The sequence below is a fragment of the Anguilla rostrata genome, chromosome 5 (genome assembly GCF_018555375.3).
Source record: "Anguilla rostrata isolate EN2019 chromosome 5, ASM1855537v3, whole genome shotgun sequence".
Classification (NCBI taxonomy): domain Eukaryota; kingdom Metazoa; phylum Chordata; class Actinopteri; order Anguilliformes; family Anguillidae; genus Anguilla; species Anguilla rostrata.
In genome coordinates, this window is record NC_057937.1 from 57,573,844 (window position 1) to 57,601,150 (window position 27,307).

Sequence of the window (27,307 nt, forward strand, 5' to 3'; positions counted from 1 at the left end):
CCAGTCAGGGGCGTCGTAGTGGGGGGGGGAAGTGGGACTGACTGCCCAGGGCCCGAATGGGGGGCAGGGCCCTCAAAAAAGCCTGGAATGATGCGTGAGAGACATGGATCAAGAGCGGAAGGGGGCCCACAGAGACTGCTTATGTATAGGGGCCCAGAATATTATGCTGCACCCCTGGTTCCAGTCCCTTTTTTTTCGGTGAAAGGAGCCCGCCCCACTGACCCTGTGCCCCCCCCCTTTCCCCCAGGTGCCCGGCGGGTCACGTGGTCCAGGAGAACGGCACGGGGCGGTTCTGCGCCCGCACCGCCTGCGCGGGGCACCCGTGCCACCGGGGCACCTGCGCCGCCCGCTCGCCCGCCAACTTCACCTGCCACTGCCCGCCGGGCTACCGCGGGCGCCGCTGCGAGGTGGCCCTGGCCATCTACCGCGACGACGTGGGCCTCAGCTTCAGCTCGCTCTTCGCCATCTCCATCTGCTTCCTGGCCCTGCTGGGTAACTATGGCAACGGCGTTCCGCGCCGCTTTCGCACCGTGACCCCCCCTCCCTCTCTCCCTCCCTCCCTCCCTCTTCCTCTTTTACTTTTTCTGTTTCTCTTTCTTTTTCTTTTATCGCCTCTGTTGTCCTTCTCCCACCCCCCCCCCCACCTCTCTCTCTCTCTGCTTTCTGTGGTTATTATTCTACTGCTTGCTTTTTTCTCCTGTTATTGGCCTTATTCTCGTTTTACTTCTCGTTGTTCTTCAGGAATCCCGGGGTTTAGTGGCCTTGTGGCACCTGCACTAACCCGGGTGTCACGCTGAAGGCTTTATAGTTGGCGCTCTCTTGTTTTTTTTGGAATGAGGTGGATTGTGGGTAAAGGATCCGCGATGGCCTGGCTCTCCAATCAGGCGGTGCCGCACGTACATTGGGGCGAACGGGAATAACCTTGAACCATGTGACCCCAAAACCTCGGACCGTGTGACCCGAGGAAATACTGTTCCTTGTAAATGCTGCACCTGTTGGCTGTGCGGTTTGCAATGCATTATGGGAGCCGTTTAAAGCAAAGCTGCCCAACCCTGTTCCCGGAGGTCTACCGTCCAACCCTAACAAAGCACGCCTCATCCAACAGCGAGAGCTGCCCTCGGGCTGATAATTAGTTGAGTCGGATGCGCAAAATTAGGGCTGAAGTGAAAACCTATGAAAGGAGGGGACGGTAGGTCCCCAGCAACAGGGCTGGGCGGCCCTTGCTTTAAACAGCTCCCACAATGCATTGCAAACCGCACACCTCCGTGTTGAAGCGCGTCTTCCCCGAGCGGGGGAAGGGTGGATCAGACGCGGAGGCGCGCTGAGATGACGGGACCGGAAGGAAGCCTTTCTGACTTCAAAATGGCGCTCCCACCTCGACGGTCTGAACCGCGCCGAAAATATGAGCGACCCTCCGTAAATAATTCCCCCCCGTCGTATATTTATTCATCGCTCTCTGATTACAGCCTTGTTTATTGACAGTGACCGGCGCTTTTAAAGTGCTAATTACCCAATTTGTAGGTGCGCCGTGTGCGAGTTCATCGACACCCACATAAACCCAGATCAATCTGCCGGAGCCACAGCTGGAATTTCAATTAGTGGTAGTGCCTTCCATCACGGGCGGACGAAATGAAAATGGTTGAAGGTCGTATTTTTCCTTTTGTCAGTCTTTTAAAAAAAATTTGTTATATTAATAAATTTATGTGGAAGCGCTGCGCTTGAGGTTTAGTGCTCTTAAAAATTTCATCAGTGCCTTTTCTGTTATTGTCTCTCTCAGCCATTTTCGTCTCTATGAATTTATTCGAGTCTTTTTGACTACCTGTGATAATGACGGTACGTAACCATCAATAATTAGAAATAAATACATTTAAAAAATGTATTGAATGAATAGTATCGGTTTTTTGTAGAAAAATAGCAAAGAAATACAAGTTCAAGCAGATTATAGAATTGCCTGTACTGTTTCCATCGGGTTTTTTGTACGGGGTGAAAACAAGTGAAGTGGTGAAGCTTGTTTTCCCATCAGCCTTCAGAAGGAGCCTTGGCTTGTGAAGTTTCCTTATTGACCCGGGCTAATGGGTTTATCGCGCTCGCGTCTGCCTCCGGCCCAAAAGCATCGACGCCGCGGCGCGCTCCGTTTCCCGGGGGCTCGGTCAGGTTACCCCCCCTCTACCCCCCTCCACCCTCCCCCCCCCCACACACACCCCCACCTCCCGAAATGAAATGAGAGGTGAAAAAGTACATCTCCTGTGGAGTTATTACAGCCCTGTTGCTGGTCCCTGCACCCCCTCATTCCCAGAATCACGGGTGGGTGGGAATGACTAACGCCGCGACTTCCTGTCTGAGGACTCCGCGGAACTGTGGGGGACAGAGGGGCGCGGCGTTCCGGGGACGCAGCCGCCTCTACCTCCCGAATCCGACAGGGGTTCCCCTCCTCCCTCAGTCACCTTGTTCCTCAGAGCTGGTCTCGTCATGCTGAGACCTCCCAAATCCGACAGCTGTTCCTCTTCTCCCACAGTCACCTTGTTCCTCAGAGCTACATTACATTACATTACAGGCATTTAGCAGACGCTCTTATCCAGAGCGACGTACACAACTTTTACATAGCACTTTCCATTGTATCCATTTATACAGCTGGATATATACTGGAGCAATTTCGGTTAAGTACCTTGCTCAAGGGTACAACGGCGGTGTCCTACCCGGGAATCGAACCTGCGACCTTTCGGTTACAAGCCCAGTTCCTTACCCACTGTGCTACACTCCGTCCTGGTCTCATCATGCTGAGACCTCCCAAATCCAACAGCCGTTCCCCTTCTCCCACAGTCACCTTGTTCCTCAGAGCTGGTCTCATCATGCCGAGGCTCTCCGTGTGCATTCTCTGGATGCCCTGCGGCATTATGGGAGACAGCTCGGGTCTTTAGGGGAGGGGGGGTAGAGTGGGGGGGGGGGTACTCAGGATGAACAAACTGCCAGCACTTCAGTGGGGCAGAGGCCGTATTGAGTCATTTAACGGAAGCGTATCACAATCTGCCCCCCACCCCCCAAAAACACAGGAAGGTGCTTTAAATTATGCAGAGCATCTCCTCTCTCTCTCTCCCCTCCCCCCCCCCTCTCCCTCCTCTCTTCTTTCCCTCTCTCTCTCTCCCTCTCTCTCTCTCTCCCCTCTCTCCTCCTCTCTCTCTCTCTCTCTTCCCTCTCTCCCCTCTCCTTTCCTCCTCTCCCTTCCCTCTCTCTCTCTCCCTCTCTCTCTCTCTCTTTCTCTCTCTCTCTCTCTCTCTCTCTCTCTCTCTCCCTCTCTCTCTCTCTCTCTCTCTCTCTCTCTCTCTCTGTGTGCACAGTCCGGTCGAGGTGCGCAATATAATCACTTCAAACAGAGGCTGGATAAACGGCCGTTGGGCGATAAAGTCAACATTCCCAAATTACCCTCACCGCAGAAGGGCCGCGTTTCCAATATGGCGTCCGTGTCGTTGGGAAGGGGCCCGAGCCCGTTTAATATAGCACTGACTGAGGGGGGGTCCTCTATAAGGTGCGGATTGAATACAGTTGATTTAGCCAACATAGGTTGTCCTCCAGAGATAGCTGTGTTTGGGGGTGGGTGGGGGGGGAGGGGGTAATTGAGTTATTATGACCTGAAATTGGGTTTGAGGTGGGGCGGGGGGGCTCGTGGCCAGCCGTTATCATAGCTGGCTTCCCCCCCCCCCCGCCCCTGAAGGACAAGTTACGTAAGACAGGGAAAGGGGGAGGGGGCGAGGGGGGGCGATTTCGGTCCAGAATGCCGATGGCAAACACCAGAGAAATGAAACGTGGCGCTAGGTGCCACACACAGAGAGAGAGAGAGAGAGAGAGAGAGAGAGAGAGAGAGAGGCTCTGGCACTCACACTGTGTTATGGTGTTATGGGACTGACTCTTCAGGCTTTCATTAAGCTGGGGGGGGGTCGGGGGCGTGGGGGCGGCCTCCAACCCCCCCAGCCCCCCAGATATTTGATTGGTGTTGATTGGACGATTTCAGGTTCCTCTAACAAGCCGCTGGCCGTGCACGCTAGCAGTCGAACCCGTGTCTGTTTAGCCCCGCCCTGGTCATTTCACACCCCGCCCCTCCTCCACAGGCCCCGTCTGAGAGCCCTGTCAATAAACATTAATATTTTATCGCACAATCCTTAATTCCCAGCCTGTGAGAATTAAAGCGTAATATAACACCTTGTTTGCCAGTAATCAGCAGACATGCGTGTCTGCGATTGTTATTAAAGCTTGATAATGAAAGCATGAGCTGTAATCTCTTTCAGTCATTTTTTTATTCTTCGTCTCCATTTTCTTCCTTATTGTAATTCTGCAGTTGATCTGTTTTTTTTTCTGTTTTTTTGTGGGTGTTGAATTCAGATTTGTTTATATATTGTATGGATGTTATGTGTATACTGCAACACACACACACGCACACACACACACACACACATAGTTGGGGATAACTGCCTAACTATATAGCATGCTAGCATGACATACTAAAACTCGCTATGAAACTAACTGCAACTAGCTGTCCAGTTGCTTGGCTACCATTGGCTCGCTAGACTTCCTTGCTGTGAGTGTTCTCAGTCTGCTCTCTGCACACAAGGTTGGCTGACTGAGCTACCTTTTCAGTGATTACCATATACACAAGGGCTAGTTGTCATTGCGGATGGGGGGGTTCGGGGGAGTGGGGTGGTAGTTGTGGGGTGGGGGTGGGGGTAGTGTTTCATTAAAAACAAAACACCTAGTCAATACTGCTGTCCTCTCTAGGGTCATGTGCAGTGAGAGGGCACCTAAAAGCACCCCTCCCCATGAGCAGGCCTGGTGCAGTGTGTTGTGGGAACTGGTGGTGTTTCAGGAAGAGAACGGTAGCGTTGCAGCTGTATTTGTCATTGCTTAACTTCACAGCTGAAGTTCTCAGGGATTAGGCAGCTTTGTCTATTGGTCCTGATGATTTAATTCAGCGTAGAGATTAGGCGGTGTAGAATGGTGAGGATACGGACTCGGTCTCTGTTTGTTTTTTTTTGTATTATTGCTTGGCGTGGCCTACTTTTTTAATCCGCGGTGTTTTAGCAGTCAGATAAAATTGACTCCCTCTCATGCCATCAGTCAGAGGCCTTGATCAGGCAGAGAGGGCTGCTCGGTCCTGGACCCCGAGCCCGCGCTTTTGTTGCTGAGGGTTATGGATCGGCTGCTTCACACAGGCAGAATGGCAATAAGCTTGGATTGATGCCTCTGGAAGAGCGAGCTCATTGGCTGCTATAATTTGCTTCCACACAAGTGATGTTTCGGAGATGTGGGGGTGGGGGCTTGGTGAGGGTGGGCGGGGGTTGCGGGGCAGCCTTTGCCCAATAGCCCGTGTCCTCAGCGCTTGGGTCACTGTGGGCGGGACAGTTCCCAGCGTGTGACGTCATCGCTTCCACACTCCTCCTCTTCTGACCCTCTGAAGAGTCGACTTTTTTTCGAACGCATCTTCATAATCAGTGAGTCAGTGTTCCAGAACTCCGCTGCTCCGTGAGTCACCGGCAAGTGAGCGTTACATCAGCGTCAGAGTGTTCAAGTGAAGAGCATTCCGATCACATGATTGTGACCTCACACCTTTATAAGGGTTAAATCCTGTTTGCTCCACTCTTGGCTCCCAGTAAGTCCTCAGGGCCTTTAATAGACTGTAGCGTTAATCCTCCTCCTCGATCCAGGGCGTAGATCTTGAAAGACACCGGAATGTCAGTGTCGGTATAGATTTATATGGTGACATCACTCTCCATATGAATTAATGCGGAGATCGGGTCTTTGATGCCGATTTAATTGGACGCTGCTGTCTCAATAATGGTTTGAAGGGGGCTACTATTTTGACATATTTTTCCATGGGGACCTCAGTCTCTGTACAGGTTTAATTGGTGGCGTAGTTCTCAATACTGGTTTAAGTTATGACAGTTTAACTCTTGACACAGGTTTAAGTGGTGACTTCAATCGCAGTACTGGTGTTCATGGAGACTTAACTCTTTCAGCAAAAACGTACAGTGACCCAGTGAAAACTGTGGTGGAGAAAAAATGATTTGAATTCATGATTCACGTACCCAGTGAAATCAAGATAGCTGAGTTTATTTTTAATGTTATTTACTCTGGTAGATTCCCTGTTGCACTGAGAGCCTTTAACTAGATTCTGTAGTAATGGTTACCTGTGAACTGGCCTGAAATGCGTCTGTGTTCTGTTTGTTTGATTTATTTATTTTACCTCCTCTCATGGCGTTAGTCCAGAAAAAGAAGCGTCTTCTGATCTGCCAGTGAGCCGGGATGCTGTGCTGCAGCGCTGTAATCAGTAGCTTTGGAGGTCCGGCGTGTCTCCCCCCCCAGTGTCTCCCCCAGCAAACATCATTACGGATTGACGTGAACCCCCTTGCGCCCCTCCCTCCAAATGCCCTCCACCCTTCAACCCCCCCCCCCCCCCCCACTTAAACCCAGACCAAACCTCTTCAGAGCTGCAGTAACTGGACAAATTATGCCCCTAATGGCTGGATGCAGTATGACAATTTATTACAGTGTGATTTCTCAATAACCTGGCTTTTTTATGCCAAAATGAAAAGTATTTCCGCTCACATTCTGACAGGCAATCGGCACTAATAACTTTATTTGGATACCAGTTGAATTTTCTACCCCTTTTTTTTTTAGTATTTTCTTCCTTTACCCAGAATTTCCCATCCATTTTTTCCTCATTTGTCCTGTGTAAACTGCTGCCTGTTGCCTATGGCCGAAATCTCTCAGCACCCTCCTCCTGTGCTTGTCCCCTCCCCCCCCCCCCCCCCCCCCCACGGAGATGAGATGTGGGTGTTAAGCGCGCTGCAGAGTCTGAGCACGTGGTGAACAGGATGGCCTGTGCCGGGGGAATTCTGAGAGGTGTGCAGGAGGCCTAACTAATGTTCAGTCTGGCATTTCAACCGTAATGAAATTCCGACGGACGTAGTAGCGAAGCCTGCACGCAGATGTTTTACTTTGCCGAACAACAGTGTCTGAGAAATATTAAATAATCTATGTACTGTATAATGCCAATTTTATTTATTTCTTTTATTTAATTTAATTTTTAAAATTTATTTATTTATTTTTATTTTTTTATTTTTTTATTTTTTTGTTCTTTATGATACTGATGCTGATGATTATGAATATCGCAGCTAATAGCCTGTCATTGTTGACGTAGTTTTTACTGATGTCAGTAAAGAGGCTATAATAACTAATAATACTAGTAAGTATTGTAGCAAATTCTATTGTGTGATTCTTTTTTAAAAATCTATATACTGTTAGCATGCTGGTTGGATCGACACTAATATTACTTTTTTTTTGGTCCTAAAGCCTACCTAAGTCTGTTTTGCTCAGTGGTGATAATTGATTAAAACCACAGTCTTGTGGTTTGGGTACAATAATATAAACTCAGAAAAAGAGATTAAATGCTGAAATATTCAATAATGATATTAAACGTGTAAAATCATGTGCTGACACAGTGGCAATGTGTACTTTCTGAGAGCAAAGAAAAAAATATATGTAGCATATTTATACATGATTTATATATTCATACAAGGAGATCTGGCATATAAGAATTAGGTAACTTAAAACAGTATATTCACAATTAGTGTTAAAGATAAAACAGCTTAGCATAATTAATATAATTTAATATTTAATTATTCAACTCCAACAGCTGCCATTTTATAGCACAAGTGAAATGGTTCAGTATTATAGAACCAGCAATCAACTAGATTGGATCACACAAACGTTTCTTTTTTTTTTTTTTAGGTCACTTGATAGGTAAATATGTGAACATACGTTTTGCAGTCCACAGCTTTCTGTTAGATTGTATTTTTCGGAACCTTCGGCTTCTGGATGAGCTCCCTAGCTAACTATGAGCTAACATTAAGTAGCTAGCTTTTAGCCAACATTAGCTGACAATCGCTAGCTGTCTATAATAAGTGAGCCGTACTGCCATTTAGATACAAAACATTACAATTTACTCAGATTGATGTTAAATTCAAATACATAGTTTGACTCATTACGTACTTTAACTTCACATCTCGTGGTGAATCATCCACAGTGCTTAGCATACCACTGGTTAATTAGCGCCTAAATTTGTACCGTTTTAGAAATCAAAGGAGAGGAGGGAAATGCAAGTGCACAGTACTTACTCTGAGATGAGGAGGAAGATGATGGAGGTACGAGAACTGATTTAGTGGAATCTTAAAAGTCTTTGAGCCCCCAAGTGTCTTCATTATGTAACCAACATTTATGGCAAATTACAGGTAATTTTGGGAAATCCCCAACACAACAACAACACATTCAATCGGATTGCTCGGTAAACCGATTGCTGCATTGAGTGCGTAAACCGCTGTGTCGTGTCCTGACAAGACCCTCTACCTAACTGCCTGGAATGAGCCTAGCTCTGAAAGTTATAAACATCATTTACCATTTACATACACACACAACTTTTCTGCGTCTCTAAATTTGTCTGCGTGCTCTAGTAACACACAGCAGCACACACACGCTCGCGCTCGAGCGGTTGTTTAAATTTCGCAGCTGTGTAAATTTACAGCATTTTTAAAATGTGAGTTAACGAGATCCGCTGATAAAAAATGCGTCGTAGTAAAAGGGCACGGATGTGTGCGGGTTCGAGGAAAAGCGCGTGATGGATCTCGCAGACTGCAGGCCCGCCCGTGGCCGTGCGTGAACCCGCGCGGGTGTGAAATGCATTGTGGGTCTTCCCTTCATCTGCAGAGCCGGCCTGCCGAGGTCGCTCGGTCAATAAGAAGCGCGCACCACCTCGCCGTGGAAACGCCTGAATGTGGTGGAACGAGGCGGTTGAGGGCGGTTTGTCTGGAATCTAAGCGGGGCGTTTTGCGCGCCTCGCGCGCCGGGCCGAGAGGGTCGCCGCGGCCCGAAAACGTTTCTGAGAGGCCAAAAGGGAGCCTTTTGCGCCTCCTCCTCTCCCGTCGTTTGCCTCCGTTAACACAGGCCGAGCTGCAGCGCCTCCGCCCCGGCCGTCGGCAGAGGGGGGAGGGGGGGGGGGGGGGTAACCTGCTGGAAGTGCCGGCGGTGGATGAGCGCTTACGGCTGCGGGGGGGGCTGGGGGGGGGCAGAGCGGATATTGATTTTCTGCGCGTTTCTGACGGGGGGCGCTCCAGCCGCCCGCTGTGGAAGGGCTGACAGAGATTGATGCGATAATTTGAGTCTCAGGCTGACCCGGTGATTACGGGTTCGGGTTGGAGGGGGGTGGGGGGGGGGCAAAGGGGCCTCCCTACGGGCGACACTGTGTTCCCACCAACCGCTGCGCTTCTCTCCGACACATTTTTCACGCCAGGTGAACGCTCTCCCAGGATCAGTAATTAGACTGACAGCGCCCCCTCTCTCCACCCTCCCTCCACCACACACACACACACACCACACTCTCTCTCTCTCTCTCTCTCTGGGAGAATTTAGAGCGAGAGAGATTGAGAAGGCGAGCGAGGGCGAGAGAGGGGTTAGAGCAGGTAATTTTAGAAAAGAATATCCTCTAAATGCCACCGAGGTATCGGGGTGCAGGGTTCCTGGGATGTTCCAGCGCACAATGCAGACATGATTGAGTGGACGTCCCCCCCCCTCGCCCCTCGCCCCCCCCACCCCCTGAACTCGCCGCGGGGCACTTTAATGGAAGGCAGCGATGCTGTGGGAACATGGCCTTTAAGCTGGGGGAGGACTTGGGGGCTGCCGTGGGAGCCTGCTGTCTGTGCACAGGGCGTTTAACTCCTCCTCTTCCTCCTCCTCCTCTTCACCCACCTGTCCCGTCCTCTTTAAACCATTCCCCCCCCCCTGCTCTTTTTGGCGCCCCCTAGTGCTGCTCCTGGGCATCTTCCTGTGGACGCGCTGGCGGAGCTACAAGGGGCTGAAGGAGGGCGTGTACCACGTCTCGGCGCACCACGACGGCTGGGAGGACATCCGGGAGAACGTGCTGAACTACGACGAGGAGGGCGGGGGGGAGGAGGACCAGGTGAGACCCCCGCCCGTACACTCTTAGGACAAGACAGGGAACTCGGGTAGCAACGGGGCTACTGCTAGCTTACATTAGTACTTATGTTGTGTTACAAGTACTCTCAATCGTCTGGAAATACCGTTGTTAGCCAGGCCTGGTAGTTCTGCTTATACAACTCATGCGATTAGACTTACGTTCTTTTACATTGAATATCCCGCCGTGTGCTAAATGAATGCTACGTAGTGTTTTGTAGCCATGGTACATTGGCGGAGCCTTTATTTAAGCGCTTCACATCACCACCTAGTGGTGAGTTAGAGGAACTGCCGCGAGTCGCGCCTCCGTAGGGATCTGCTGACTCAGCCCGTCAGCAGCGGGAGAGGGAAGACGGACGCTGCAGTTCCTCGCGGCGGCGGCGATTAGTCACGGCCCGGGGGGAGCGATCCGCGCCGACGCTCCCCTACGCTGCCGCTCAGCCGCCGCCGCCGCCTCTTCCTGCGAGACCGGAGATCATCGGCGCCTGAGGAGAGCCCGCCTTGGGGGTTTCGGCACGGGGGCGACCGCGGCGTCGCGTTCGGAGGGCATTCCCCGCCCCCCCCGGTTCAGTCCAGCGACGGCGACCTGCTTCAGCTGCGTCGCGTCCGTCGCGTTTGGTTTTTTTTTCCTTTCTCCCCGACCGCTCGGTCCTCCAGGAAGCGCTGCTCTGTTTGAAGGCAGCAGATGGACGCTCTCCGCTGTGAGTGCGGGTGCTCTGGGACGCCGGGCAGTCGCTGGGTATGAGGGGAGTGAAGACGCCGCGTTTCCACGCTGTTTATCTTTCTGTTTTTGTTCCCGTCCCTGATTTTCCTCTGTCCTCTCTCTGCCCCGTTCTCTGCCTCTCCGTGACTTATCCTCTTTCCAATCCCCCTTTTCTCTTCCGTCTTCTCTCTCTTGTGTTTTCTTTCTCCCTTCTCTCTCTCTCATCCCCTCCCTCCCCCACTCTCTCATCCTCTCTTTCTCTCTGCTCTCTCCCTCTCTCTCTCTCGTCACTCCCTCTCTCATCCTCTCTCTCTCCTCTCTCCTCTCCTCTCTCCTCTCTCTCCTCTCTCCCTCTTCTCTCTCTCTCTCCCTCTCTCTCTCGTCTCTCCCCCTCCTCTCCTCATCCCCTCCTCCCCTCTCTCTCTCTCTCTCCCTTCCTCCTCTCCCTCTTCCTAATGCCTATGACATGGCGGAGCTGCAGAAGTCTCTTCAGCCCAGCCCCGCCCAGTCCGTGCAGTACGGCCACTCACGGGGGGTCCACCACCACCCCCACGCCCACCAGGACACCACCAAGTCCAACGCCTCCACCTCCTCCTCCTCCACCGCCGCCACCGTCCCCCTGGCCCCCCCGGCCGCCGCCGGCGCCAGCGCCGCCGCCGCCACCATCTCCGCCACGCTGCGGCGGGACGTCCCGCCCACGGGGCCCCACCCGCAGGGCCCCAGCCAGGCCGCCCTCCCCCCGCGGAAGAGCCTGTCCTTCTCCAGCCAGGACCTGGCGCGCTACCTGTGCGAGATCATCCGGGACGCCGACCAGCACCCGGAGGCCGCGCCCTTCGACTCGCTGCAGGTGTTCTCCACCGAGGGGGGGGGCTCGCCGGCCGGCTCGCTCAGCTCCTTCAGCTCCGCCGGGCCGGAGGAGCGGGAGGACCGGGCCCCCGAGTCGCTGCGGGACTGGGGGCCGCGATTCGAGAAACTCAAGGCCCTGTACGAGAGGGCCGAGGGCAGCGACCTATGACTGGGCTCACCGGAAACCCGCCCAGGAGGGGGCCGCCTTGCACAGACACCAGGAGGAGTACCGGAAGCTTCCGGAAAAGACTTAACTGCTCTCCACCTGACCGGTAGCACATGCCAGTCTGTGTGTGTTCATATGTCTGCACAGGGCCCCCCCCCCCATCCCCCACGACTCTTGTCAGTTTCCCCCACTTTTCTTTTTGAGCAGAGGACTGGGCCGCTGCCGTTTCCTGAAGCCTTGCGGGTGACAATGACTTCGGAAAGTGTTTCGCCTGTAAATCAAACGTTCTGAGCTTGGTGCAATTTAAGTAAAAAAACAAAAAAAACAAAAACAAAAAAAACAATGACAAAAAAAAAAACTAAAACAGTCGTGGATAATTTCTCAGATGTAAAAACAAAACAAAAAAAATCACTCTTCAAACTTTTTCCTGGAGTTCGCCCCTCTTTGAAAGACTGCAGCTGGGGAGGAGCTGAACACGGGGGATAATTTTCACTCAAAACTTGGTGCCAGTGCTGTGTTTTGAAAGTGCGACGTGGAGGTAAAAAAAAAAAAAAAAGTAAAAGTGATATAAAAGTTAAATAAAAAACAACACCGGAGGGAAAGCAATGCGGTGGGAATGGAGCGGATTCTGTCCAGCGCTCCGTGCGTTTAACGTGGCTCGATCCCCCACCCGATGGAGGCTAATGCAGATCAGCTGGTCGGCAGCCTGCACTGCATTCTGGGAGGTTAACGGGAGATCGACGCAAATGAGCCTGAGCCAAGATGGAGGCCGACAGGGTCGCTGATGCATGGGGTCTGAGATGAGAGTGTAGAGTCCACTGGGACAAGCACAGGAGTGGGGCGGGGTGGGGGGTGGGGGGGGGGGGGCGGCGCAGAGAGGGAGGGGGAAAGAGGGGAGATCTGCTGAGGAGGGAGGGGCAGAGTCACTTTAGTCTATGGCAAGTTTTACAGCTTTTAAAAGAATATATAAATGCACTTTTTTTTTTAAGAAGACACACAAGTGTTGTGCGCAAGTATTTGGACAAACGATGCAGTTTGTTTGTTGTTTTGGCTCTGTGCTCCAGCTCCTTGGAGAAAAAAAAGATAAATGAATGTGAAGTTAAGTGCAGACTGTCAGCTTTAAAAATTGAGACTATTTACACATCCATGTCTGGTGATCCTTGTAGGAATTACAGCCCTTTTTATGTATAGCCCCCCCCCCCCCCCCCCCCCCCCCCATTTTACAGGAGCAAAAGTAAATGGACCAATTAACATAATCTAATATGAGTCATCATATTTAAGCACTTGGTGGCAAACCCTTTGCATTTGATAAATGGCTGAAGTCTGTGACTCACAGACGTCACCGGGCGCTGGGTATCTTCCCCTGGCGATGCTCTGCCAGGCCTGCACTGCGGCCATCTTCAGGCCCTGTTTGTTTCTGGGGCTTTTTGCCTTCAGTCTTGTCTTCAGCGAGTGAAACACGTGTTCTGTTGGGTCCGGGCCGGGTGGTTGTCCTGACCGGTCAAGAACATTCCGCTTTCTGGCCCCGAAACCCCCCCCCCCCGGTTCCTTTGCCAGTATGTTTGGGGTCATTTTCCCACTGCAAGGCGAAGTGCCGTCCAGTGAGTATCGAGCCATTTGGGCTGGACCCGAGCAGACAAAACATTTCTGCACACGTCAGAGTTCACCCTGCTGCTGTCGTCATAACAGCAGTGACATCATCAGTGACGACAAGCGAGCCGGTTCCATCGAGCCAGTTCCAGTGGCAGCCATACCATACCCAAGCCATAGCACTACCCTCCACCATGTTTTACAGATGAGGTGCTCTGCATCGTGAGCAGGTCCTTTCTTTCTTCACACTCTCCTCTTTCCACCACTTTGTCACAGGTTAATACTCGTCTCGTCTGTCCATAAGACTTTTTTTTATTATTTTTATTTTTTACCAGAGCTGCACAATGTTTTTTTTTTAAATGTATTTTTCTATCGAACTCGTAAGCTGGCCATTCTGTTCTTGAGGCTTACCGTGGGTTTGCAGCTGTTGTGGTGAACCCTCTGAGGTTATGCTGGTGTAGTCTTCTCCTTCTGGTGGCCTTTCACACATTTACACCTACGTCCCGGAGAGTGCTCTTGACCTGTGCGACTGTTGACCGTTTTCTTCATCATCGAAGGTGTTCGTCCATTACAGTGGTCTTCTGTGGTCTACCAGGTCATTTGCTACTGGGCATTCTTTCTCCCTGCCAAAGTACTGTATCAGACGGTTGATTGTGACACACCCAATGTCTTGGCTATGTCTCCGATCAATTTATTCTGATTTTTCACCCTCACAATGGCCTCCTTTACTGGTATTGACGCTTACCTGGATTGCATGTTGAGGGACAACAGCAACAGACTCCGACTGCAAATTCCGACGCCGAGAATCAATTCTAGATCTTTTTAAATAGCTTTCTAGTGTGCGTGAACTATTGATGCAAAGACACACAGCTGGCCAAGAAGCAGTGGATCAGCCAACTCTCCAATTACTTTTGCTCCCCTAAAATGGGGGACTATGTCTAAAAAGGGCTGTAATTCCTACATGGATCCCCGATATCTGTATTGTTAGCCAGCTTGTGTAGGAGATAAACTGCACTCCTAATCTATACAAGCTGCCCAATGGCTCTGTACTAACACATAAAAATAAAACGCAGTTGGTTTTTTTTAGTGCAATTCTGAAGAAGAAGCCGTGTTTCTTCGGTTCAGACCCTGTTGTATATTTATGATAAGTATGGTGTGTGTGAAGACTGGGGAGATTAATTCTCCGTAAGGTTAAACAAAGCAAAAGGAACGCTTTTTTTTTGGATGGGGGGTGATTTGTCGCACACTCGCGTGACTTCCCCCGCAGAGCTGGGTATTTTATATATCTCGCAGAACGGCGGCAACTTGTGCAGCATGCATTTTGAGAACGTGTCGAAAGCTCCCTTTTTGGTTTTTTATCATCGCGTCTCCTTTTTTAAAAAAATAAAATAAAAATTGAACGGGAATATACGTTTAGCGTGACAGCGCGAGCGGAAAAGGATAGGAGTGCGTTAAAGGCAGTCAGGGCGATAATCCTAATGCAAGTTGATAGCTGGCTGTCACGCCCTGAACGGAGGGCACCAGGCATCTCGCGGCAAGCTCAAAGTGCGCGATTCGGAAACGGATTTCAGAATGTGCCGATTTTAAAAGGTAGCAATGCAAGCTGAAATAGGATTCCAAGGGGAAAATTAGGAACACTTCTGTGACGGGATGATTTTAAAATAAAAATAAAAAAGAAAGAAAGAAATCTTGGGTGGGAGCGTGAGGATGAGGCCACAGTTTCTAGAATGTTCTCTAGAAAATATAGCTTGTAAGAGTGTTGTTGGGGGACACATATGACCATGACCTCAAAAGAAATTATAAATGTGTATATTTTATATGTTTTGTTCACAAAATTTTAAAATTTAATTTAGCCAGTGTGTACCTCCAGTGGCAAACCTAACCCCTGATAATCCTGATTCTAGTTTACAGTGAATATACAGATTGTGGTTTATTTTGTAAATAGTAAAAATGGAGAAATACAACTTTTGGCTGCATAAAAAAAATGTGAAACTTACTAATGGGAGCACCACAGTATAAGTAATCTCTGGCTTCTTTGAAAGTGGATGTGAATTTTACTGTTATTACCATTTTATTTAATATTTCTCATTAGTTTATATTTACAGCATTTGAAACATTTTTTAAATAAATATCTTTGATAACGTGACTGGTTTGTGCTCGTGAAGTGCTTTGTCTTGCGGTATAACAGCAGAACACAGCGCGTGCCATGTCCATTTGAACACAGCGCGTGCGATGTCCGTTTAACGGGTCCTCAGACCCTACCACGGGACGTGTTGGGAGGGAGGGAGGAAGAAGACACCGGAGTAATGGGAGATGATCTTAAAGTGAAGGAAATTTTGGCATTATAGTGCTTCGTACACACTGACAGGACTGTTTCCAATTAATCAATTAAAAAATACGTATTCTACATAGTTTTCTTTGCTTCTTTGCTTGTCTTTGCACAGCTGCAAAAATAATGAAGTTACATTTTCCCTTTATATTTACGTTGTATAAAAAGATTATGCAAATGAGTCCAATTGAAATTCTTATTCAGAATCAAAATTAATGTTGAGATTTTTTAATTGAGTGGAAAAAAAGAACTTCCTAACCCCTCAGGCCAGATGTTAACTTAGTTGAAGATTCACAGCAATCTCAGAGGTGTCAGAATTTATTTCCCCTGCTGGAGTGTTGGGTGCTGCATCTTCTGATTGTTTCCTTTAAATTCTTTATTTGCCTATTGAGGGAAAAATATTATTTAACGCTTAATGAGAGTGTGGAATCAACAGTATCAACATATCTTAATTATACATTTCTAAAAATGAAAAAAAAAAAATCCAATAATAAACACTTGATAATTATATTAAAAAGAAAGAAAAATATTTACACAAGATTTACACTGTGCACTTATGCTCGACAGAGAAACAGTCAGTGGAATTTTTTAACCTGCACAGCCCCCCACCCCCCAGCCCCACAGGCTACTTCTTAACGACACATTTGTGAGCATTTATTCATGTTTGAATAACCATCAACAATGTCCAAACAAACAGGAAATCTTGAAATCTTGGGAATCGGCTGCATGTTTGCTGAGCAGCTGGCTTTCTCCCTCTGTCCTCTGTCTGCTAGGCCGCTGCATTCTACAGAATTGTTTGCATCCAGAATGACAAAATGGCCGCCCAACATGGAAGGACCAAGGTAAAGTGGTGTATTTGTTTGTGTTAGAGAAGTCTCTACCTTTTTTTTTTTTTGCCATTTTTCTCCCATTTTCTCCCCAATTTAGTTGTCATACCAATTCCCCGTGTGTATCACGGTCCTGGTCGATCCTCTGTCGGTCTGGGGAGGGTGTAGACTAGCAGGCTCTTAAAATGATTTTGAGCCACACAGGCTAAATGAAGCCACTGGTGGATTATTCCAGGGTTAAATTAGCACACATCCACAGGAGCAGCGCAGAAATAACCAAACTCTCAACCTTCAAGGTTTTTTTCTTCAGGTTTACAGCCCAATTGAATAGAGTCGCTGTTGTGTGGAAGCCCCCTCAACAAAACCCCTGACCCCATAGTTAATTCTAGGGTGTCACTTATCTTGTTGAATTTACAGTACAGCATCTTTGAAACGGTTCATATAAATGTTAGAACTCCTGCTGAAAACATCTGGTATTACATGTTATCTGGTAATTACATTTCTTCTTTTTTTTTTACCACCAATATTTAGTGCCATTTTTCTCATTTACATTTTCTGAAGCTGTGGAACATCCTAATGCTGCTTAGGTTATTTCAAGCTCTGCTACAGAAGTCATTTAAGAAAAAATGTTTTCCCAGAAGTTAAATTACCATATACAATATAGTATGCAATTATGAAGCATTTATAACTGTGTTGTTATAGTCATTCTCATTTATTACACATTTATAATCTTGTGTTAGCAGTTCTTCCTGCTTTGAGTGATTAGATTTGTCCGCCAAGGTTCGACCGCTGTAGTTTCGGGGCCCCACCCTGCTGGTGTGATGAGCAATTTGGGGGTCCCTTCACCGCCACTTAGAGGCCCCCAAATTTCTGTACGACTGCAGGTAAGTTTGTGATTCATGTAAGGTATCAAACGTCAGAAATATGATTTACAAATACTCATCACTCATTACTCAACAGACATTCCTATCCAGAGCTGCATATATGGTCTATTTGCTGTGCAAATGGGTATTTGCAGAAGAAATTTTCTTACTGAAGGCTACCAGGCGTACACAGTACCAGGCATTTGAATTAGAAACTCGCTTTCAGCTACGGGCTCAGGTACACTTGGCAACAGTGTCACCTTAGAGCAATTATATTCAAATTTGCTTTTTTTTCACCATTCCTGGCGAGTACTTGTTCAAACTTTGTTGGGAACATAATGTCACAAGACGTTTAATTACAATTCCGCAGCGAGTGCAAATAAGCTTAGTTAACTTGTTCGTAAATTTTTTTGTTTTTTTTGCATTTTCCTTTTTCCAGAACGTTGTGAGTAATTCGGCACGTAGAGGGGTTGTTATTTACAGTGCTCAGTATGAAGTAAAACGCCTCCTTTGGTGCTAATTAGGGGCAGCTGTGCGGGAACATTATGTGGAATTAACGGTTTTCTGCGAGAAGGATTTGGCCTCTCCCTTTCCGCACACACCAGTCGCGTTTCGTTCTCGCTTTGTGCAACAACAAAAAAAAAAAGCAAACAAAAAATCTTTTCTCGCAGGCTAAACATAGCTGGTGCCACGGTGCTCTGAATAGACACAAAGTCTCATTTCGCATATCGCGGCTTGTTGCCTCCTGTCAACTTGCGAGCAGAAAGCTGTGAGCGTGGTGGATGAAGCACTTGTTTAAAATTTGCATTTCACAGTGGACTTTAAGAGTAAACTTCCAGCTAAATAAATTGATTGTGTGTAAAATATGAGCAGTGTAAGTTGCGTAGCCGTGTAACGCTAAATTCCTAAGTGTGAATGCAGTGTGTAGAATGTTGGAAACTGAACAAATTGACCAAATTGAACTGAGTGGGCAAATCTGATAATTAAGAAATACTGCACGGGAGCATTCACCATACAGCACGGCCTCGAGTGCCGTATTTCTTTTATAAAATGGTTACAACAAATAGAAACAATTAACTGATGATACAATAGTACAATATTTTTAAATATTATTTCTTAATGGTTTGTGTGCAGGATAAAACTGTTCGCAAACAGGCTGTTTGAATAACTGTCACTGTTCCGAATTTATGATTACTGTACAACACGGTCTCAGCTAGTCAGCATCCAGGATCAAAATTTTTTTATAATTAGCAAATAATTATACTAATGATGATGATGATGATGATTATAATAATAATAATATTATTATTATTATTTTGTACAGCTCTGGTTTTAGAATAAAAAGCTAAGATCTATCATCTTTTGGGGCCAAAGCCAGTTTCATACAAAAAAAAAAAAACATTTGCAAAGCGAACATATTTTTTCTTCTTGACAAAAACAAAAAAAAACCTGAGTGAAAAAGATGAAATATTCCCAGACTCACCTTTGGCAACTTTGCACTTGTAATGTTTTTGAGATATATCAGAAGAAGCTCTTTTTTTTTTTTTGCTTTGTGTGAGCCGTATCGAGTCTGGCTTGATTTGGCATTCCACTCTCCTTCAGCCAGAACGTGCACGGAAAGCGGATTAAAGAAAGGTCAAGCAAAACCAAGTGTAAAAAAAAAAAATCTTTTATTTTACGAAAACAAGAAAAATCCAAGGAAAACAGCTAGCCCACTGAACATATCTAGCACCCAGGGAACAGCACTTACATTTGTTCAGGACATGAGAACAACAGATAAATAAAAATGAACTCGAAAACAATACCAATACTCAGTTCATAAAAATCAAACTAGTGCAATTTATCCAGTCATATCAAGCAGGTAACAGCGATGCATTTTGCAAATGGAAAAAAACTAGACAAAGAAAACAACTCACAAATATGAAGGCACCCTGGATTGTTTTATGAGAAATTAAAACCAAGGCAGGAAGTTTGGTTGGAATTATTATTTTTTACAGGAAGCATGTTGAATATGTGACTGCCTTGCAGACCTGGGTCAAATACGTATTTGTTTTGGATTTAAATACTTTTCTGTGCTCTGTTGATTTTGCCTGGTGTAACTGAGCCTGCCAATATGATCAGAAGGCGGGGTTTGCACTTTTTGATAAGAGTAGGTAATTGGTTCCAATACACCAGACAGGATCAGTAAATCACAGAAAAGTATTAGAGTATCTAAAACAAATACGTATTTGACCCAGATCTGCTACCTTCCCAACTAGGTTCTGTCAGCGTTGAATGATCACCACGTGGTCAACTACGGCCGTTGTAAAGAAGAGCTGTGCATGCTCTTGTAGCAGTGGTTGCTGAAATTTGAGTTATTTCTTCTGCACTTAAAACTGGGAAAATATTCCATGAGTTTGGGGGGTTTTTGTTTAGAAAAGCAAGCAGAGATGTACTAGTACACTGACCTGGTCACCTTTTTCTTTTTAGCAATAACAACAACCATCCTGTTCAAGAGGAATTTAGGGAAACACTAGAAGCACATTCGAATAATTACAGATGAAATGATATACTGCATCCATACAAGGGCGGTTTACACTGTTTCACACGGTTGACAACGAGGGTCTTTCTGCACGAATAACGTGGCAAAACTGTAAACTTTATTCAGTTCGCGTCATAACTTCTCACTGTTACACGCCAACTGTCTGAAAAGACCGTCAGTAGACCTGGTAAAAACCACAACTTTAAAAGGCACTTACTTTCAAGTTGCTCGTTTAAAAGATTCAACCGAACGCACAGCAGATAAAAGGTATGTCAGACGAGTAAAATAACATGATGGGTTAGGTATTTCACATTGTCATGTTCTGTCAGTGCCAACCATAAAAAAACACAAGTCACTACCAGTTAGTTCAATACTAATTCAAAATATTTAGTCATTCTAACGCAAGTAAAGTGTTCAGTTTGTTTGATGAGTTAGGATTCCGAATACACACGGGAATTAACCAATCAAATCAATAAAACTATAAAACTACAGCAACTACTTGTGTGTACCTGAGCTGCCTAAACCATTAGATACTGTCAAATGCCTTTCAGTACGTGACGGCTTTAGCAGGACAAGGGGGGTGTGATAATTTTAGAAGGACGGGGGACGGGGGGTGGGGGGGGGATTGTGACATTAATTTGTGCCACTGCAAAAAAAAAAAAAAAAAAAAAGGCTGAAAAGAGAACTGTTCTGGCAAATATAGACGAAGAAGCAGATGAATGATTCACAAGGTTAATAACACGGTCGCGATAATTTAGATGAAATCATTAATACGCGCATTTCTGAAGAGTTTTTCAAAACCCGTAACTGTCACCCTTTCAAGGGAGGGCCAGGCATTTAATTAGCGAAGGCATTTGCGATGACAGAACGGCCGTCATTCACGATAAGCCCGAATGACGCCGCAAAAGTTGTCATTCCATTAGCCACGGGGTGGGGGGGGGTGTGTGGGTGGGGGAGGGGGTGTGTGTGGAGGGAGGGACAAAATGACATCCCGGAGAACATGGGAGCTCAGACACGACACACTTCTGCATTACAAACAACTGGAAAACCTAACGTACAGACATTTACCTGTAGTGTACAATTACAAAAAGGGGGGTGGGGCTCATTGTCGAGTGTAAAAGAGACATGGCACAAGCAGACTTGGTGAAATGGCACGTTTGGCAAATGTGTGACGAAGCGTTTGGCTGCGGGGGACCTGCCGAGACGCAATCCCAGAATGCTCTGCTGTCTGAACACTGGAGCTCTCTCTCTCTCTCTCTCTCTCTTTATTATTTTTTAAAACCAATCTGAAAGGGGGGGGGGGGGGATGTAAACATGGTCACGCTGCTTCCCTGACGCTGTGGCACCGTCACCATCGGTAGCGAGCCCCCCGCTGGGATATTTCCACCAGCTCCAGGAGATGGTGGGGTGTTAAAAAAATAGGGTGGAGAAGCATTCGTGGGTCTCTGTGAGGGCGGAGGCCGAGCGCGTGAAGAAGATGGCTGCCGGCGGGGAGAGCGCTACGCGTCGGGCTCGCCCGCCCTCCCGCCGGCCCTCGCTCTCTTCTTGCCCTTCCTCAGCTTGTACGCGTGGAACGTCTTGTTCCTGAAGACGCGGGTGAAGAGGGCGCCGAACTCCGGCGCGTCCCTCTTGATCTCCTCGCAGAAGCGGGGGTGGGGGGCGGGGACCAGGTCCGGGTCGTTCTCCCCCGGGCCGTCCATGATCTGCGGGACACACCCACAGTGACACGCCCACAGTCAGCAGGACCGCGCTGCGGTGACGCCACACATCCTCCCACGAGATCACCTGACGTCGCTCTCACCTCCCACACTCGGCCTGTGGGTGTGTCTTCTATTTTTGAAGGTGCTTGTTAGTTAAATCTATATCAATCATATATTTTGGAAATCCCCAAGCAGCAATAATTAACAGAACCGTGTGCAATTGGGAAATTAAATAGGAGACATTTTACACGTTGGATCTTTAATCTGATTGGTTATTGCACAATTTTTTCCTGTCATTCTAGTCACCCTGCTGGCTTGCCTCACATTGCCGGCTATCCCCCAGCATGCCTTACAGACGCGAAGAATGAATGGAAATGAATGGAGGCCATAAAAATTAGCTTCTCATCAGAGGATGTGTGGCTTTAGCCTTACATTCACAGCAACACTGAGCCAGCCGGATCACAGGAAAAACCCCTCCCACTGGGCGAGATTGACAACACGGAAACCTGGCAGCCTGGCTTCCGACTGAAAAAAAGCCCTCTATAAAAACGCAATGACGATCCCCGAGAGAGAGTTCTGGTTGGCTGCACACTTTTGCACAACAGCGCATCCTCTGGCCGGTCTGCTGTGTGCAGTCTGCCTGGGCAGCCCAGCAGTGGTGGCCGCGCCCCCTGACAAACCACCAGAGCACACGCTCACAAACCGCCGGGAGTACACACAGGGACTACAAACCCGGGCGAGAAAAGTAGGGAAAGAGGTGTCGATAAAAAAGTGAAAGCACTGGCAGCTGTGGGTGTGTAAATCACTGGCAGGCTGGGTCCAGGTTTCCCTTTGATTCAGGCGCTCATCCCTCAAAGCCTTCGGCTGGCTGGCGTCTGGTCGTGTCAGAGGAAAAATTATTTCAAAGCGCACCGTTTTTATCGATTTCAACCAGAAGCCAGGCCGCACTTTCGCCTTCCCTGCGCTAAATTGCTAAAGATAAGTGGGTCTGGCCTCGCTAAGCAGAACATTAATGAGTCAGAGGGGCAGGCCTGTCCTCTGGCCCGGGATAAATGCAGAGTGCCTGCAGACATGCCATCGCTGGCACTTATCTGAAGGGGAAGGGTGTCAACACAGGCGGCCCGCTTCCAAAACGAGCTGTCTCACCCGGGACACCCTTCTCTCATCAACCCCCCCCCCCCCCCTCACAGCTTACTGGCTGCCTGCACTGGTCAGCTACCCCCTCCCCCCACGGAAAAACAAAATGTTGCACGCGTGACGTTAAATTTCTGAAAGCAGGCAGCCGGGCTCAAGAAACGAGCCTGGCCTGTGTTTAAGCAGAGCAGCCTGGGCGGGGCCTCTGAGGCAGTCTGAGGTGAGACTGTGATAAACTTCACAACAAACAGAAGCGCCCCAACACCTGCTCACCCCCCCTCCCCCCCTCTCCCCCCCCCGTCCCCGGCGCGAAAAAACCGAGAGACCGAACTGCTGACGCAAACCCTCGCCGCCTGCCAGCGCTCAGTCAAGCTAACGAGCGGCGCTCGTTATCCGCCCAATCGCGGGCCAGGCGGAGAGAGCGAGCGGCCTCTCGCCCGCAGGTCCGGGTCTTTAGCACGTCCGCCGGTGGAATTAGAGGCTGTCCGCGCCGCGCTGTAATTGGCCGCCCCCGTGCGCGCTCTGAGAAACGCTGGAATGACACGGGCTTGACAGACAGGCGCTGGTTATTTACGGAAAACGAGTTCGAACCCCACGCCCGCTCCCCCCCCCCCCTCTCCTTTCGCACATGTCAACCTGAGCGAGAACCGCACATGCACTCTCCCTCACCCCCCCTCTCTCTCTCTCCCACACACGCGGAACATCTCTCCCTCACACACACACACACACACACGCACGCACACCTGTGCTAATACAAAGGAAGACAGAAGCACAATGTCACTCTTGCTCGGATGTACAAATGCTGCTTAACTCTGGCACGTACACTACCTGCATACCAGCTGTGTCGCACGAAGAAGAAATTTCCTCACACACGCGTGCACGCGCACACACACACGCACACACCCCATCAGAACAGAAACACACAACAGCCTCAGCGCTCTCTCTCTCTCTCTCTCTCTCACTCTCTCATACACACAGGCATTAGAAAATACCCACATTGCACATTTCTGAAAACACAAATACATGAGTCAGTTCTCTCACTTTTCTGAAACACATAAAAAACTGTGGGTGTGTTTGCGTGTGAGTATGAGTTTGTGTGTGTGTGTGTGTGTGCACATGCGCAAACGAGTGGGTGTGAGTGAGTATGTATGCGAGTGTGTGTGTGTGTGTATGTGTGCACGTGTGAGTATGTATGTGAGTGTATGTTTGTTTGTGCATGTGTGTGTGTGTGTGTATGTATGTGAGTGAATGTGTGTGTGTGCATGTATGTGTATGTGTGTGTGAGAGAGTACAGACAGCGCAGACACCTACATGCCCGTTGGCCACGTCCAGCAGGTCGCGCAGACGGCAGCCCCGGCTGTGCCTCCTCTCGTAGCAGATGCTGTCCTCCAGGACCACGTAATCCGCCCCCGCCGCCCGCAGGATCCTGTGCACCTCCTCGGGGGGCTGCCGGGCGTACACCTGGTACACCTGCCGGATCAGCGCACAGCACCGGAGTCAGGCACACCGCAACGCTAACAACCAGAGCGGCCATGCTAGGGCTCCCAGCCTGAATGGCAGAAAACTACAAACTACAATAATAATAAAAAACTACAATCCCATCAGCCCCGGTGTCTCAGCCACACCCACAAAAACTACAATCCCATCAGCCCTGGTGCGTCTCAGCCACACCCACAGCTATTAGGTTTAGATAGGCCCACAGTGTTACTACAGGAATAACAGTAACTGCACAGCCGGGAAGATGCATTATTGAAACGTGAACTCAGCGTCTCACTATCATGGTCCTACCATTCCCTTGGCTTTCACGGTAGCCGAGCTCTCGGTGAGCTCGTGCGCAGTACACTGACGTTTCGTTTTGAGGGTCGCGGTTCGCAGAAACACACGCTGTAGGACTGGAAAAGGGTCGGGCCGTCAGCACAGCCACACTGTAAGAAAAAACGTCTGCCGCACCCAAATGACTGCTCATAAAATTCAGCACCTTTCACTTAGCGGTGGAAAGTACTTTGCCTTGTTGTGAGATCTAAGGGAATTATCTCCGGGAAATAAGCAGTTAGAATTGTCCCTGAGAAGTAGCCTATATTGTGTTTGATGAGCACCATTTCCCAGAACCCCCGTTACAGAGTAAATTTACATCCTTGTGTTCTGGAAGCGAGACAGCTTACTAACGACACCAATGTTCAGGCACTGCTTGTTTGTGCAAAATAATCATCATTTTAATAATAGTTTTATTTTTTATAGCATCATTCTCAAACCGAAGGTCAATTTACAAAGTGCATTGTTCCACTGCACAGAAAGGCAGACTCAAAGGTCCTTCAGAGTAATTTCTTCTTGAATTTAAAGCATTCGTTCACCCCAAGTTTTTTACTCTATGTTGCTGTTGTTGTTGCTGTTATCATTATTATACCGATTTATAAATAGAATAATAATCAAGTTTCTTTTTGATAAAATGCATGTCATATCTAAACATGGAAGCTGGAGGTCTGACACAACATATTAACTTCACTTCTGATTTACATAACATGTTTTTTTTCACCAACCAGTTGTGATGCAGAGATCATTATACACCTTCTTATTACTTCAGTAGTCCTGACTGTACCATAGGAACTATATAGGCAAGCATCATGGCTCGTTTGTATATGTGTACTAGAGCTATGACTCAGGGTCTAAGATTCAGGGGCAAAGACTCAGGGGCTAAGACTCAAGGAATAAGATTCAGGGGCTAAGATTAATGAGCGAAGACTCAGATGCTAAGACTCAAGAGCTAAGACTTAGATTTAGGGGCTAAGACTCATGGGCTAAATGCTAGTCTATTTACTAGGCTGTCCACTAAACCTGAACTTATGAATATTAATTTAGAAAGGAAGAAACATATCAGAAATATTTAACTTTACAATAAAATAAAATGTTATTATTTTCCTGTTACATGTGTATGCAGTAAAAATATACCCTGAGCATACATATTGTTATACATACTTCTCATGGTTATTAACACTTCACAGTTCAAAGGCAGTGATTGCACAGATTCTTTAATATCAGAGTACACATTTTCTTTGGCTCTTTATGTATAGTATATATAGTATATCTATTAAAAACGATGACTTCGATCGCACAGGGTCGTTAACGAAAGTAGGTGGCAGTGAACAAAACTCCCAAAAACAGACAGGCAAGCACATTCTGCGTCGCATTTAGACAGACGCATATCAGACAGCCAGCGCTATTAACAGAGATGTAGCGTGGAACTAGAGATGAACGCATTAGCATTTACAGGCGCAGCGACAGCGCGACCGTCCCCCCCCCCCCCCATTGTTGTTTGTGTATGGTGAGTGACCTCCAAAACTGCACGATCCGCAGGATCACTGCTCGCGTCCCCCCCCCCCCCTTTAAAATTCGACACCCGCGGAAGCCCCTGCGTTTGATAAGAGCGCAGCCTCATTAGTCACTTTCACACGGAGGACGGCCGCCGCCGCCGCCGCCCACGGAGAGAGCCGGAACGATTTGTACCCGCCTCGCAATCACCCAGATTCCGCGGCGCGACAGCTCTCCGTTCGGCAAGGTTACAAAAATAAAAACGAACCAAAATCCTCCCCACCGCCATCACTTTCCCTCTCTAATGGAGAATATTTCCATCACCGTTACAGAAATGCACACATATATATATATATATATATATATATAGCTGAAATATCTAATAATTAGAAAAAAATCCCTGCATTAATCCTGACCTGTATACCCACAGATATACAAATGTATAAAATACAGAAATTTTTTTTTTTTTTTAATGAATAAAACTTTCTGGAGCAGGAAAGAAGAGGAAACCTGTTCTGAGAGGAGAGGAGGCAGACTTTTCTCTTTGGCAAACTGCCATTATTAAGCCCGCTTTTATCCAGTCGCGGGACTTCCTTATTTCATCCCGCAGACTAGCTTTACTTGACAGAATTCTGCTGCGGGGTTTGAAATGTAAAAAAATGAACACGTCAGTACTTGAAGTAAAAAAAAAAAAAAAAAGCGCTATTAATAAAAAGGGCCGTCATCCTTCAGGCATATACTTTAGAAGTAACGAGCAAATCTATTTAATTAGATATTGGTCAATTTACCTCATTTATGCAAATACACTTACTGATACACAGTTCGGCATTTATTAATCGTTTAATTGAACATTTAAATATATATTTGCATATTAATTACAGGGAATGCTGTGCGTATCTGTTCAGAGCTTCTGATCACTGACAAGTAATAATTCAGTAAAACAAATAGACTTCAGTGAGAAACAACTGTCAGTGATATTTTATAGCCCAGTGCAAGCACAGCCATGCTAATTACCTGTCATGATGTATTAAACTAATTGGCTAATAAGCCAATATGATTATCAACATTCATCTTGTGTCACAACGTGTTTACTTCTCACTTGGGTTGTCCTGTTGTCTGTAATGCAAATAGGACAACCCTACCCCCCACCCTCCCCTCCCCTCCCCTTCCACACACACACCCTACAGTAGCATCTACAGGTTACTATGGTATGTCTGTCACACAGGTCATAACAGTACACGGCAGTAATTATACACTCTCACGTTAAGCTGTCTCTTTCAGGGTATACAGGACTGATTTACCTGTCTC

General features: G+C 47.7%; 2 protein-coding genes across 3 annotated transcripts in view; one reads left to right on the forward strand and one right to left on the reverse strand.

Annotated features, from left to right (window-relative positions):
• Positions 1-15,465, forward strand: part of LOC135255757 (neural-cadherin-like) — a 185,837-nt gene extending 170,372 nt beyond the window's left edge. Inside the window, exons 32-35 of the mRNA XM_064337323.1 lie at positions 248-492; positions 9,846-10,000; positions 11,172-12,267; positions 12,607-15,465. Of these exons, the coding sequence (XP_064193393.1) occupies positions 248-492; positions 9,846-10,000; positions 11,172-11,732 (961 nt within the window). The 3' untranslated portion in view covers positions 11,733-12,267; positions 12,607-15,465. The remainder of the gene's footprint in view (positions 1-247; positions 493-9,845; positions 10,001-11,171; positions 12,268-12,606) is intronic.
• Positions 15,466-18,991: 3,526 nt separating this feature from the next.
• The window catches only part of dpy19l3 (dpy-19 like C-mannosyltransferase 3), a 39,054-nt gene continuing 30,738 nt past the window's right edge, over positions 18,992-27,307 (reverse strand). For both annotated transcript variants that reach the window (XM_064337326.1, XM_064337325.1), the window contains 2 exons: positions 24,005-24,163; positions 18,992-21,562 (listed from right to left, as the gene is read on the reverse strand). In XM_064337326.1, the coding sequence (XP_064193396.1) occupies positions 21,359-21,562; positions 24,005-24,163 (363 nt within the window). In that variant the 3' untranslated portion in view covers positions 18,992-21,358. The remainder of the gene's footprint in view (positions 21,563-24,004; positions 24,164-27,307) is intronic.